The following is a 15,546-nucleotide window of genomic DNA, read 5'->3' as shown; positions in this document are numbered from 1 at the left end:
GAGGCTCTGTAACGGTGTGGGGCGTGTGCAGTTGGAATGATGTGAGACCCCTGATATGTCTAGGTACGACTCTGACAGATGACACGTACACAAGCATCCTGTCTGATCACCTGCATCCATTCATGTCTATTGTGCATTCCGACGGACTTGTGCAACTCCAGCAGGACAATGCGACATCCCACACGTCCAGAATTGCCACAGAGTGTCTGCAGGAACACTCTTCTGAGTTTAAACACTCCCGCTAGCCACCAGACTCACAAGACTCGAACATTATTAGCATATGTGCGATGCCTTGCAGTGTGCCGTTCAGAAGAGGCCTCCACCCCCTCGTACTCGTACCGATTTACGGAGAGCCCTGCAGTTACTCATGGTGTCGGCTCCCTCCAGCACCACTTCAGACGTTAGCCTTGTCCATGCCAAGTCGTCTTTCGGCACTTGTGCGTGTTCGCAGGGGCCCTACATGATATTAGGCATCTGTACCAGTTTGTTTGGGTCTTCAGTCTACAAATGTACTTCCACTTATCTGCCGTTTATGCCGCAAGCGCTGTCGGCACACTTGCCACCTACCTTGTTTTCCTCGTGTTCTTCCTCTCCGTTTCCTGTCGGTGGCGTGCAGCTCATAACTTGACGTATCATTTCATCTGATTGATTTTATTTCTGGATTTTAACTATTCTTACTTGACAAGCCCTGATCATAGGTGCCAGAATATGTAATAATGAATACATTGATCTGCGCTGACAACATATTTTCATTGGACAAACGTCAGATCGCTTCTTACTTTGTATGTTCCCAATGTGAAATTTTGGTAACTACTAGTTTTACTCCTTTGGAGATGTTTTATGATATTGTAATATTTCTACCGCTCTAAGGGGTCTTCTCTCTCCATGACGCATAATTCTGGACAATATGTTTCTGAGTTTGTAATTGTTGCTGTTACGTTGCCTTCAGTTACGTGTAAATCTGAAGAAGACGGGTTTACGTCCGTCGACAACATGGTCAAAAGTTGAATAAAACCAGCTTTTGTTCCAACTGGTTGGCTGCTTTGTATTCATTTATTGACATCTAACAGTTGCTGACGCGCAGCCATGTTCAAAATATACACTAATGGCCATTAAAATTGCTACACTACGAAGATGACGTGCTACAAAAGCGAAATTTAACCGACAGGAAGCAGATGCTGTGATATACAAATGATTAGCTTTCCAGAGCCTTCACACAAGGTTGGCGCCGGTGGCTACACCTACAACGTGCTGACATGGGGAAAGTTTCCAACCGATTTCTCATACACAAATAGCAGTTGACCGGTGTTGCCTGGTGAAACGTTGTCGTGATGCCTCGTGTAAGGAGGAGAAATGTGTGCCATCACGTTTCCGACTTTGATAAAGGTCGGATTGTAGCCCATCGCGATTGCGGTTTATAGTATTGCGACACTGCTGCTCGCGTTGGTCGAGATCCTATGACTGTCAGCAGAATATGGAATCGGTGGGTTCAGGAGGGTAATACGGAACGCCGTGCTGGATCCCAACGGCCTCGTATAACTAGCAGTCTAGATGACAGGCATCTTATCCGCACGGCTGTAACGGATCGTGCAGCAACGTCTCGATCCCTGAGTCAACAAATGGGGACGTTTGCAAGACAACAGCTATCTGTACGAACAGTTCGACAACGTTTGCAGCAACATGGACTATCAGCTCGGACACCATGGCTGCGGTTACCCTTGACGCTGCATCACAGACAGGAGCGCCTGCGATGCTGCACGAACGGCAAAACGTCATTTTTTCGGATGAATCAAGGTCTTGTTTACAGCATCATGATGGTCGCATCCGTGCTTGTCTACATCGCCGTGAACGTACATTGGAAGCGTGTATTCGTGCCACTGCTTACACGCCTCGGTCAACTCTTGTTCGGATTGACGGCACTTTTGAACAGTGGACGTTACATTTCAGGTGTGTTACGGCACGTGGCTCCACCGTTCATTCGATTCCCGCGAAACCCTACATTTCAGCATGATGATGCACGACCGCATGTTGCAGATCCTGTAGGGGCCTTTCTGGATACAGAAAATGCTCGACTGCTGCCCTGGCCAGCACATTCTCCAGATCTCTCACCAAATGAAAACGTCTGGTCAATGGTGGCCGAGCAACTGGCTCGTCACAATACGGCAGTCAGTACTCTTTATGAACTGTGATATCGCGTTGAAGCTGCATGGACAGCTGTACTTGTACACGCCATCCAAGCTCTGTTTGACTCAATGCCCAGGCGTATCAAGGCCGTCTTTGCGGCCAGAGGTGGTTGTTCTGGGTACTGATTTCTCAGGATATATGCAACCAAATTGCGTGAAAGTGTAATCACAATGTCAGTTCAAGTATAATACGAGGGCTATCCACAAAGTAAATTACGTTTTGGAATTAAAAATAAATAAAGTATTGGAAATTTTTTTTGTTATATACAGATGAAAGCCACACTTCAATACTACTTTTCTACATAGTTGCCATTTAAATTAAGGCACTTATCGTAGCGATGGACGAGCTTGGAAATTCCTTCGTCGTAAAATTCGGCCGCCTGCGCCTTCAACCACAAGGTTACCTCTTCTTGAAGCTGTGCGTCGTCATCAAAACGCTGCATAGCCAACCACTTCTCCGCTGCTGGGAATAAGTGGAAGTCGCTCGGTGCCAGGTCGGGACTGTACGGCGGATGAGGAAACAACTCCCACTTAAAAGATTCGAGAACTTCACGAGTAGCATTTGCCGTGTGGGCCCGTGCGTTGTCGTGAGTCAGCAAGATCTTTGAGCCCAACTTTCCCCTGCGCTTGTTTTGTATTCCTCTTCTGAGGTTGCGCAGAGTTTGGCAATACCTTTGAGAGTTTATTGTAGTGCCTCTTCTCAGGAAATTCACAAAAAACACACATTTTCTGTCCCAAAAGACAGTCATTACGTGGTTGAAGGCGCAGGTTCAAAAATGGTTCAAATGGCTCTGAGCACTATGGGACTTAACATCGGTGGTCATCAGTAACCTAGAACTTAGAACTACTTAAACCTAACTAAACTAAGGATATCACACAAGCCGATGCTCGAGGCAGGATTCGAACCTGCGACCGTAGCAGTCGCGCGGTTCCGGACTGAGCACCTGAACCGCTAGACCACCGCGGCCGGCGAAGGCGCAGGCGACCGAATTTTACGACGAAGGAATTTCCAAGCTCGTCCATCGCTACGATAAGTGCGTTAATTTAAATGGCAACTATGTAGAGAAGTAGTATTGAAGTGTGGCTTTCATCTGTATACAAAAAAAGAATTTCCAATACTTTATTTAGTTTTAATTCCAAAACGTAATGTACTTTGTGGATAGCCCTCGTATATTTGTCCAATGAATACCCGTTTATCATCTGCATTTCTTCTTGATGTAGTAATTTTAATGGCCGGTGGTGTATATACAGAGACGGAAAAAATCACAACACCAAAAAATAATTAACGCAGAGTAGTTAAATTACATTTCTCTAGGTAAGATATTTAAGTGATTAACACTGCAAGACCACAAGTTGCTGTAAGTGCGAGACACGCCATTGCAATTGCGACATCCTGGTACGTTAATAACCGGTGTAACCGCCTGAATGTTGAATGAAAGCATGCAAACCTGCATGTATTGTGTTGTACAGGTGCCGGACAACAAGTTCTGGGGTGGAGTTCCATGTCTGTGGCCTCTGAACGCTCAATACAGCGCGATTAATGCTGGTTGTGGATGACGCTGGAGTCATCGTCCGATAGCAGACAGATGTTGTGGTCGAGCAGGCCACGACAACACGACGACACTCTGCAGTGCGTACTTGGTTATAACAGCGGTACGTGGGCGGACGTTATCCCGTTGGAAAGCACCCCCTGGAGAGCTGTTCCGGAAAGGCAGCGCTACAGGTCGAATCAACAGACCGATGTACAAATCCGCGTGGGATGACCACTGAGTGCTCCTGCTGTCATACGAAATCTCACTCCATCTGCAGGTCCAGTGTATCCAGCACGCAGACAGGTTGTTTGCAGACTGTCAAATGGCCTCCTTCTAACCACCATACGGCCATCATTGGCACTAAGGCAGAACAGGCTTCCATTAGAAGACACAGCAGATCACCACGCTCTCCTCCAGTGAGCTCTCGCTTGACACTACAGACATCCCAAATCGTGCTGGTTTGGGGCCAGTGAATTGCACACTGCAGTGTCTGTGCTGGACCTGTCCTTGAAGTAACCGATTTTTAACAGTCCGTTGTGCCACTGTGTTGCCAACTGCCGTTCAAATTGCTGCTGCAGACGCAGTACGATGCGCTGGAGCCGCACAACAGACAGGATGGTCTTCCCTCTCGGTAGCGCCTGGTAGCCGTCGGGAGCCCGGCCTCCTTGCCGCCGTACATTCTCAAAGGTAACTAACGCTCACTACCATTACAGACTTTATTTTAGGGGGGGGGGGGTGTACGACGTCAAACGGGCCGACTTCGAGCGCGAGAGGCACCACAGGACATTTTAATTTTCACTGTCACTAGCAACAAATGCAGCCAACAGTAAGTGAAAAAATGATGAAATTTCATATCCAAAAAAAAATTATTTTGTTATGTTTTTGCTCTTCCACTGCTATGAATGTGAAGCCTGAATCCTTTCTGGTCATGCTGACAAAGTTTTATGAATGTATTTGTAGAAGTATAGACAGTAGAAATTAAAATGTCCTGTGGTGCCTCTGCTGCTCCAAGTCACCCCGTTTGACGTCCTACCCCCCTTAAACCAAATCTGACTTGCATCCTCCCCATAGTAGCGCTTGTCTTATGCGACTGCATCGAAATTGGAATAGACATCATCCTTCAGATGTAGACATTGCATATAGCCTATTTTCCTTCTAATTTTCATTAGAATATCGGGTAAAAATTAGGATTAAGTCGGTCAAAAACTTCGAGATTTTCGATAGCAACGTTTTCCTTTTATTATTACGACAAATAGGCGTCTAGAAAACCGTATGTCTTTGCGTTCTACGTTATGTCTAAATTTCAACTCAACTTCATCGCCTACTTGTAGAGTTTCGCAGGCACAAACTACGCAGGTTGCATTTGTGTACATAAAGCTGACAAGGTACGATACGGAACTGCCAAAGAAGAATATTTACCGCACAACTTGATTAAAAGAAGGAATCGGTTGGTAGGACACACCCGGACAGAGATGGCGAGGGTGACTTCGTAAGTAATAGAGCCCAGTACGTTGTCCTCGATGGTGAGTGTTCATCGGAGGTGAGGGTATAATCTCGAGTGTTCCAGAGAAGTGTCCGCTGTTGTTTTCTATCTACATAAATGATCTTTTGGGTAGGGTGGATAGCAATGTGCGGCTGTTTGCTGATGATGCTGTGGTGTACGGGAAGGTGTCGTCATTGAGTGACTGTAGGGGGATACAAGATGACTTGGACACGATTTGTGATAGGTGTAAAGAATGGCAGATAAATATAGATAAATGTAAATTAATGCAGATGAATAGGAAAAAGAATCCTGTAATGTTTGAATACTCCATTAGTAGTGTAGCGCTTGACACAGTCACATCGATTAAATATTTGGGCGTAACATTGCAGAGCGATATGAAGTGGACAAGCATGTAATGGTAGTTGTGGGGAAGGCGGATAGTCGTCTTAGGTTCATTGGTAGAATTTTGGGAAGATGTGGTTCATCTGTAAAGGAGAGCGCTGATAAAACACTAATAGGACCTATTCTTGAGTACTGCTCGAGAGTTTGCGATCCCTATGAGGTCGGATTGAGGGAGGACATAGAAGCAATTCAGAGGCGGGCTGCTAGATTTGTTACTGGTAGGTTTGATCATCACGCGAGTGTTACGGAAATGCTTCAGGAACTCGGGTGGGAGTCTCTAGAGGAAAGGAGGCGTTCTTTTCGTGAATCGCTACTGAGGAAATTTAGAGAACCAGCATTTGAGGCTGACTGCAGTACAATTTTACTGGCGCCAACTTACATTTCGTGGAAAGACCGCAAAGATAAGATAAGAGAGATTGGGGCTCGTACAGAGGCATTTAGGCAGTCATTTTTCCCTCGTTATGTTTGGGAGTGGAATAGGGAGAGAAGATGCTAGATGTGGTACGAGGTACCCTCCGCCACGCACCGTATGGTGGATTGCGGAGTATGTACGTAGATGTAGATGTAAGGTGCACACGACAGACTGACGCGCAGAGTTGTATAAAATAAGTGTTCCGACTAAAGTCCACAACCAGAACAACTACTATACGTGGGTGTAGTTGTAGGTGTAACCGACTGAGCTGCGACGGTGAAGATGCAGCTCTCGGCCGGGACACGCCCACCGGCAGCAGCCGTTCTATCACACAACGGCTGGGGCGCTGGCAGAGTCGTATTGATTGGCCCCTGCAGGCACGCTGCCCGCAAACCTTCTCGCCACGTTGGGCTGCAGGAATTTTGGCTCTGGTGTCACACGGCTTTCTAGACGATCAACTGGAAATGTCAGAATCGTTTCTGTTTTCAAATTTGTGTGGACGCTGCTTCACATTAAAATGGGAGCCAAACCACTGGAAATATTATAAAACAGTCCAGGTCGCACAAATCACATTTATTGGCGACCGGTTACAGTCCAAAGGCAGATCGCCTTCAGACCGTGCTCCAGAGTCGATGTGTGGGAGGGATCCACGGAGCAGGACCTGCAGAAGTCTCCAGGTGCTGTCAACCGCTGGAGAAGGAACGATGTGGCGTGGTTAAACAACGGAGGCTCCACCCTCTAGCCGTCTTCACACGCTACTTGTGACAAACAGAATGAATGGTTATATTACGGTATGTTAATAATTTTTACTTTTTGACAGTCTAATTCCAACTGAATGAAACATAGTTTTACTGCGGTAGACGTTTCGCCTGTATTCTTTAAGGCATCTTCTGTGGTCAGGATATATGTAAATATTTTTGTTTATGCTATTTAGTTTACATTTTTGCACGGGGTATACGAGGTTATAAACAGCTCTAGTGGTTGGCTTTTCTATCATGTAGTATTAATTTCAATTCAATTTAGCGCTATTCTTCTTCTTATAACTGCCATTTCCAATTTTCTTTAGCAAACTTCACAGCACTAGGAACTGAACACTTGTTTTGATTTCAAGTGGCAATTATAAGAAGAAGAAGAGCGTCCTAAACGGAACAAGAACGGAACACGTAGAACAACACCCACGGAACCTGTAACCAGAATTTTAAATCATTACCATATCACAGAAAACCCAACCATCAGAACTGATATCTACATCGTCCCAAATGTAAACTAAACAGTATAAAGGAAAACATATACCTATTGCAGGCCACTGAAGATCCCTTAAAAAACAAAGGCGAAACGCGTATGCCACGAAATTTGTGTTTCACTTAGTTGTAATGAGAAGGGCAAAAAGTAAAATTTTCAACATATCGTAATAATACACGCGGTTGTGGACGACAGGACTACAAAATTTGAAGAACGAATCCATATTTCTTAATAGCTTATTTAAACACTTAATTACTAAACTAAAAAAAATGCTATCTTCTTATAGCATAAGCTGTAAGATTAACCACTATTTTACTTGTAATTCAAAGAATTAAAACGTAAAACAGCCTTCAGTAAAAAGTCGATAACTTACACTGCTCTCACGAAGTTTGTTGTAAATAATCCATTAAAGTACAAAACCAACAATACTGTATATAGTTAGAATACCACTTGGGAAAATGACATTGTTGTATTGTCTTCAGCACAGAAAGGGACGCACCATACTGCAACAAAAATTTTTGATCACTTACCCAGTGATATAAATCCTCTGAGAGACAGTAAAATAAAATTGAAAACGAACCGAGGAAAATTATTCGTTCCGCTTTATTGCGACCTATCGTGCAAAATGATCCATGAAACATATAAGTAGCAGCTAAAAAGCGGGACAGTGTGTATATATAAGATGTCATTGGTTACATGTTCTGTACATAAAGAAGCACTAGGTGGGAAATTTGCAGGCATGGAGCATGTGAAGAAACTGATGGCAGGACTAACAAAATTTCTGAAGTCCATTACCACTTGCAACAAGTTTCGATGGAACTGAACGAAGAGTATGGAGACTTTACAAGGGGCATACCTGGAACGATTCTTCAATTTAAAATCCGCTATTCTTGAATTTATGAAGGAAAAAAGAGAACAGGATCGAAAATTAGAACATTCGAAATGGACTGCAAACCTCGCATTTTATAAGACTAGACTGCACATTGCCCACAGTAAGATATGGCAAGGTGTTAAACAAGTTATTTCTGATTTGATTAGGATGCACTGAAAAAGAAAATCGAATTGTAGAAGACACAAATTCTGACAAACATAGTGCCGTTCCCTAAGTTCACTGCCGTTAAAGAAAACGCAAGGATTGAACAGTTAATTCTAATCTTGAAAGAATTATAAGAATAGATTTCTAAAAGGGTGTGAGGACAATGATAATCACATATTTGTCTTCGAGCTGTTTTCGAGACCGTTTGCCGTTTCAGCTGAAAGTGCCCTGTTCATGTTAATATGTAACAGATTGATCTGCAGTGTAATTCCCTTTTTAAAGACAAATTCTTTTACGTCAAAATTTTCCACGACGCCTAAATTGTTTGCTTCAGGTAGAATTTCTAGGTGTCCCTAATGAGGTTGCGGAAGTCTACAAAAATTTTATCAACATATGTGTGTGAAAGGCCTTTTTTGGATTATGAAAATAAATAAGTCAGTATACGAAAATCTGTGAAATTGTCTGTGTCTGTCCATATGCCAACAGCCTGTACCAGATAAAAAATACATTTTCTCTCCCCGTGCCAAAAATAATTAAATACTACCGAAAATGTGTTGTGCCTGTGATCCATGTTGTTGAGAAATGTGACATGTAAAACCGCAAGTGGCATGAAGTGCGACTACATTGCTATGTACCGTGTTGTGCACTTGCAATTCCCCCCTCCTCAGCGTGGCGAGGTGCTGGGGGAAGTGTGCAGCTAGAATGTCCCATGGCACGCCTCGTAAGCTACATTTTTGACTGCCCCTTGCCTAGAGCGACAGATTGTTGTCTGGAACTCTGTAACTACTACTGGTCGTCATCCACAGCATCCTTACGGCACAGCAGTGGGCGTTCTGCTGCCCTGCGCGGCAACACGTGCTGGGCTCACGTGTCACGTGCTGAGAGTTCTGCTGCTTGTCGAGCCGTGCTGCCAGCAAGGTCGGCGGGTCTCTTCTCAGCTCTGGATTTTAACGATGTAACGCGCCAATTAGAGAGAATGTGGCGCGATATCCAGAGAAGGAACTGTCAAACAAGCCGAATAACTACTTGCATAATGGCCAGAGGCGGGCCAAAGCGTTACTGACTTGATCAATTTGTGGAGCCCTTGCTCTTGAATAAATCGTGCAGTTTTTCTGAAACTGTAATCATTTGTGTTCACGTACCTTAATCTCACCAAGCCAGTCTACTGTTTTCCACATATGATCCATTAATAATATGAACGCAAAATAAGCAGTCTCGCACATGCAAATCACTTAGTTGCGATGTCAGATTCGATTGAAAGTTTGCAAAGTAATATTTCAGAGCTAGATCAGAAATGTAAGGACTATGGTATGAAGATTAGCATCTCCAAAACGAAAGTAATGTCAGTGGGAAAGAGATATAAACGGATTGAGTGCGAAATAGGAGGAACAAAGTTAGAACAGGTGGACGGTTTCAAGTGCATAGGATGCATATTCTCACAGGGTGGCAACATAGTGAAAGAACTGGAAACGAGGTGTAGCAAAGCTAATGCAGTGAGCGTTCAGCTACGATCTACTCTCTTCTGCAAGAAGGAAGTCAGTACCGAGACTAAGTTATCTCTACACCGTTCAATCTTTCGACCAACTTTGTTGTATGGGAGCGAAAGCTGGGTGGATTCAGGTTACCTTATCAACAAGGTTGAGGTTACGTATATGAAAGTAGCTAGGATGATTGCAGGGTGGAAGGGTGTCCACAATGAGGAAATCAAAGAAAAACTGGGAATGAATTCTATAGATGTAGCAGTCAGGGCGAACAGGCTTAGATGGTGGGGTCATGTTACACGAAAAACTGGGAATTAACTCTATAGATGTAGCAGTCAGGGTGAACAGGCTTAGAAGGTGGGGTCATGTTACACGCATGGGAGAAGCAAGGTTACCCAACAGACTCGTGGGTTCAGCAGGAGAGGGTAGGAGGAGTCGGGGTAGGCCAAGGAGAAGGTACCTGGATTCGGCTAAGAATGATTTTGAAGTAATAGGCTTAGCATCAAAAGAGGCACCAATGTTAGCACTGAACAGGGGATCGTGGAGGAATTTTATAAGGGGGAGTATGCTCCAGACTGAACTCTGAAAGTCATAATCAGTGTTAAATGATGATGATGATGATGAAATCATTTGTCTGCACATCTACCGAATTCCGTCCCATTTGTATAATTTCTCTGTGGTGCCGCGTTTTTTTGTGCTAGAGTAGTTACGTCGGCTGTTTATGCTCGGGCCACTGCAGGTGTTGCGCCGCCGTGACGTAGCCGAGGCGCGGGCGAGGTTGTGACCGAGACGCGGCGCCAGCCAATCGATGCGGCGCTGTTGGCAAACAAAGGCTGCGTGCAACAGCAGCGCCGGCCGGACGCCATTGGCCGGCGGTGACGTCACGCGCTACAGGCCGGGTCCGAGCACGGAGCCACGCGGAGCGCGCGCTTCCGATCTGGGGGCGGTCGATACACCGGAGAGCAGGGCGGCCCGCCCCCGCCAGTCTGACAGCTGCGGGCCGAGAATGCTCCAGTCGCCGCTTCTGCTCTGTACAAATCCCCAGTCACTAATTTCTGTCAATCGTAACTTTGACGTGGAAATAAACACTGCGCGATGTAGTGTTCCGCGTTTTACGTCACCTCATTCGAGTCTCCTACCCACGGAACAATACTGACCCGACGACTTATCTTAGAAGCTACATTATGGAAAAGCAAACCTACGTTTCTAGCATTTGTAGAGAAAGCTTTTGTCAATATTGACAGGAATACTCTCTTTCAAATTCTGAAGGTGGCAGGGGTAAAACACAGGGAGCGAAAGACTATTTACAGTTTGTACAGAAACCAGATGGCAGTTATAAGAGTCGAGGGACATCAAAGGGAAGCAGTGGTTAAGAACGGAGTGAGACAGGGTTGTAGCCTCTCCGCGATCTTTTTCAATCTGTATATTGAGCAAGCAGTGAAGGAAAGAAAAGAAAAATTCGTAGTAGGTATTAAAGTCCATGGAGAAGAAATAAAAACTTTGAGGTTCGCCGATGACATTGTAATTATGTCAGAGACAGCAATGGACATGGAAGAGCAGTTGAACGGAATGGACAGTGCCTTGAAAGGAGAATATAAGATGAACATCAACAAAAGCAAAACGAGGATAATGTAATGTAGTCGAATTAAGTCGGGTGATGCTGAGGGAATTAGATTAGGAAATGAGACAACGTAGTAAAGGAGTTTGCTATTTGGGTTGGTTCAAACGGCTCTGAGCATTATGGGACAACATCTATGGTCATCAGTCCCCTAGAACTACTTAAACCTAACTAACCTAAGCACATCACACAACACCCAGCCATCACGAGGCAGAGAAAATCCCTGACCCCGCTGGGAATCGTGCTATTTGGGGAGCAAAATAACTGATGATGGTCGAAGTAGAGAGGGTATCAAATGTAGATTGGCAATCGCAAGGAAAGCGTTTCTGAAGAAGAGAAATTTGTTAACATCGAGTATAGATTTAAGTGTCAGGAAGTCGTTTCTGAAAGTATTTGTATGGAGTGTAGCCACGTATGGAAGTGAAACATGGACGATAAATAGTTTGGACAAGAAGCGAATAGAAGCTTTCGAAATGTGGTGCTACAGAAGAATGCTGAAGATTAGATGGGTAGATCACATAACTAACGAGGAGGTATTGAATAGGATTGGGGAGAAGAGAAGTTTGTGGCACAACGTGACTAGAAGACGGGATCGGTTGGTAGGACATGTTCTGAGGCATCAAGGGATCACCAATTTAGTATTGGATGGCAGCGTAGAGGGTAAAAATCGTAGAGGGAGACCAAGAGATTAATACACTAAGCAGATTCAGAAGGATGTAGGCTGCAGTAGGTACTGGGAGATGAAGAAGCTTGCACAGGCTAGAGTAGCATGGAGAGCTGCATCAAACCAGTCTCAGGACTGATGACCACAACAACAACCCACAGAACATAAATCGCGATTTGTAAATCTACCGTAGGCTTCCATAAATAGACTACGGCAGATTTCCTAATTGCTTCGATCAGTTGAAATTGTAACCGCGTTACCTGCATGTTAGCTGTGTTGCGTTCCTATCGGGCGTTACCTGAATTCGATTGCTTTGTACACATGTACATCCAGGGTTTTACTACATTCCCCTAGGAAGCAGAAGAGTGTGAACCTTCTGAATACCGAGTGAGAATATATACAGGGCCAGTAAGCTACAAAATATTTTTGTTCCATATAGTTATCTCCTGTCTGATATTTTAAAAATAATAGTATTTATAGCAAAATCGAAATTGTCAATGTATAAGTTTTATTCGAAAATGTTGATTTTACGACGTGGAACCGACGAAACTTACAGGAAAATAAAACACAATACCTAGCACTCCTCAGAAAAAGGGCAGAATTAAAGAAAATACGAAACAAAAAATATCAAACATTGCATCAATAGTTGATTGAGCTTATATAAAACATGTTTCTGATATTCATAAACAACTTACGCACTTAGGAATAATAACAGGAAACTCTTGTCTTTGATCACGATGAACAACATTCTACTGAGTACAAAATAACAACAAGAATTATATACACCTTTTATGTTTGTGCGTGTAAACTGCACTTGCACATAAAGCAATTGCTTTGGTTACACAAAAGTTCAGAATTTAAGTGATCAACCAATTACTATGACTTATGAAATGCAATTTATGTTTTGTAAGGATATAAGATAAGCAATGGACCAACACTGAACGACGTACCGTTGTGCAAAACAACTAAAGAGGCAAACGATAGAAAAATTGCCATTGACTCTAAATACTGAAAAGTGTGACGTTATCCACATGAGTGCGAAAAGGAATCCGTTAAATTTCGGTTACACGATATATCAGACAAATCTAAAGGCCGTAAATTCAACTAAATACCTAGAACTTACAATTACGGGCAACATAAATTGGAAGGAACAAGTAGAAATAGTTGTGGGGAACGCTAACCAAAGTCTGCGTTTTATTTGCAGGACACTTAGAAAATGTAACGGAGTTACTAAAAAGACTGCCTGCACTACGCTTGTCCGTCCTCTTTGAGAATACTGCTGCGCGGTGTGGGATCCTTACCGGATAGGATTGACGGAGTACATCGAAGAAGTTCAAAGAAGGGTAGCACGTTTTGCATTATCGCGAAATAGGAGAGAGAGTGTCAGTGAAGTGTTGCACGATTTGATGTGGGCAACATTAATGCGTTTTTTCGTTGCTGAGGGATCTTTCACGAATTTTAAATCACCAACTTTCTCCTCCGAATGCGAAAATACTTTGTTCACGCCGAGCTACATAGCGACAAACGATTACCATGATAAAATAAGGGTAATCAGAACTCGCGCGGCAAGATATAGATATTCGTTCTTTCCGCGAGCTATACGAGATTGAAATAACAGAGAATTGTGAAAGTGGTTCGATGAACCCTCTACCAGGCGCTGAAATGTGATGTACACACAAAAAAATGGTTGAAATGGCTCTGAGCACTATGGGACTTAACATCTATGGTCATCAGTCCCCTAGAACTGAGAACTACTTAAACCTAACTTGACATCACACAACACCCAGCCATCACGAGGTAAAGAAAATACCTGACCCGCCGGGAATCGAACCCGGGAATCCAGGCGTGAAGCGAGAACGCTACTGCAAGACCACGAGATGCGGGCGATGTACACACATATAGAGGACGGTGACATCTGATGCACAAGTTGTAAAAGAACGACGGACTGGTGGAGCGGTCATTTGTACTCGGGTTATTGATGTGAACAGTTCTCCGTCGTGATTATGGCTGCAAGATGGAAATTAACAACTCTTAACGTAGAATGGTAGTTTATGTTCAACACACAGCACATTCCATTTCGGAAATCGTTAGGAAATTCCCAGTCATCAAATTAATGTTGCGAGCATTCGTGTTATATCCATTAGTACCGACCATTCCAAGGTGCTCAACAAACTCCAACGGCAGACGTTGCAATAGAGGCATTGTGCGTCACGTAGACGTTTACTACTGAAATTTCCAGAGCGTACTGTTCCGGGAAGAGCTGAATAATATAATACTTCCTCCCACATTCATCTCGCGAAATGGTCACGACGGGAGATATTCGAGAAATTAGAGCGAACAGAGAGGCTTACCCGCAATCACTGTTCCCACGCACCAGTCGCGAGTCGAACTGGGAAGGGAGGGTTAGTTAGCGCTACGAGAAATCACATGTCGTCAGGTGTCTTGCGGAGTATTGACGTAAATCTAGAGGTCTATGAGTTAAAAATACGTATTTTTCAGTTGATACTTCGTAAAACGCGTGTTATGCAGTTTACTAACTGTTGTATACGTGTAAACCTGACAACGTATTGAATGATACAGAAAGTAAATAGCAATGTACGATATCCACTGAGGTGACAAGTCATCGGACAGCGATATGCGCACATGCAAATGGCGTAGTTTTGCCTGCATAAGGTATAAAACATCAGTACACTGGCGCCCCTGTCATTTGCACTCGTCGTGTCTAGGAATCCTGCATACTCGACTCGCTAGATAAACAATCAAACAGTTCCTATTAATGAGTTATGATCGTTCAAAATGCAAGCACACAGATATGTCGCAAGCAAAGGGCGACATACAAACTAATCAGTCTTCTTCAGAACAGACAAACACAGGTAACACGTCTGATCCCAGCACTGGCTACTAACAACAGTCTGTCGGGTGGACTGCAGTGACAGCAGTCTCCCTGTTTACGTATCTCTGTATTTGAATACGCATGCCTCTGCCAGTTTCTTTGACGCTTCAGTGTGTATACACCCATTCAACGGGTAGATGTATCAAGTTTAAATTTATACTATGTGATCAAAAGTATCCGGACGCGTAGCCGAAAATGACTTACAAGTTCGTGGCGTCCTCCATCGGTAATGCTGGAATTTAATTTGGTGTTGGTCCACGCTTTGCCTTGATGACACCTTCCACTCTCGCAGGCATACGTTCAATCAGATGCTAGAAGGTTTCTTGGGCAATGGCAGCCCATTCTTCACGCAGTGCTGCACTGAGGAGACGTATCGACGTCGGTCGGTGAGGCCTGGCACGAAGTCGGAGTTCCAAAACATCCCAAAAGCTGATCTGTAGGATTCAGGTCAGGACTCTATACAGACCAGTCCATTACAGGGGTGTCATTGTCGTGTAACCACTCCTACACAGGCCGTACATCATGAACAGGTGCTCGATCATGCTGAAAGATGCAATCGCCATCCCCGAATTACTCTTCAACAGTAGGAAGCAAGAAGGT

The 15,546-nt window shown here is 44.1% G+C and overlaps 1 protein-coding gene across 1 annotated transcript in view; it reads right to left on the bottom strand.

Annotated features, from left to right (window-relative positions):
- Window positions 1-15,546, bottom strand: part of LOC126292032 (nascent polypeptide-associated complex subunit alpha, muscle-specific form-like) — a 397,943-nt gene that overhangs the window by 324,317 nt on the left and 58,080 nt on the right. Inside the window, exon 2 of the mRNA XM_049985825.1 lies at window positions 10,664-10,826. Coding sequence (XP_049841782.1) covers window positions 10,664-10,826 — 163 coding nt within the window. The remainder of the gene's footprint in view (window positions 1-10,663; window positions 10,827-15,546) is intronic.

Source organism: Schistocerca gregaria, chromosome 9, assembly GCF_023897955.1.
Source record: "Schistocerca gregaria isolate iqSchGreg1 chromosome 9, iqSchGreg1.2, whole genome shotgun sequence".
In the NCBI taxonomy this organism is placed as follows: domain Eukaryota; kingdom Metazoa; phylum Arthropoda; class Insecta; order Orthoptera; family Acrididae; genus Schistocerca; species Schistocerca gregaria.
The sequence above is the reverse complement of the archived record's forward strand: the minus strand, read 5'-3'. Positions and strand labels throughout refer to the sequence as shown.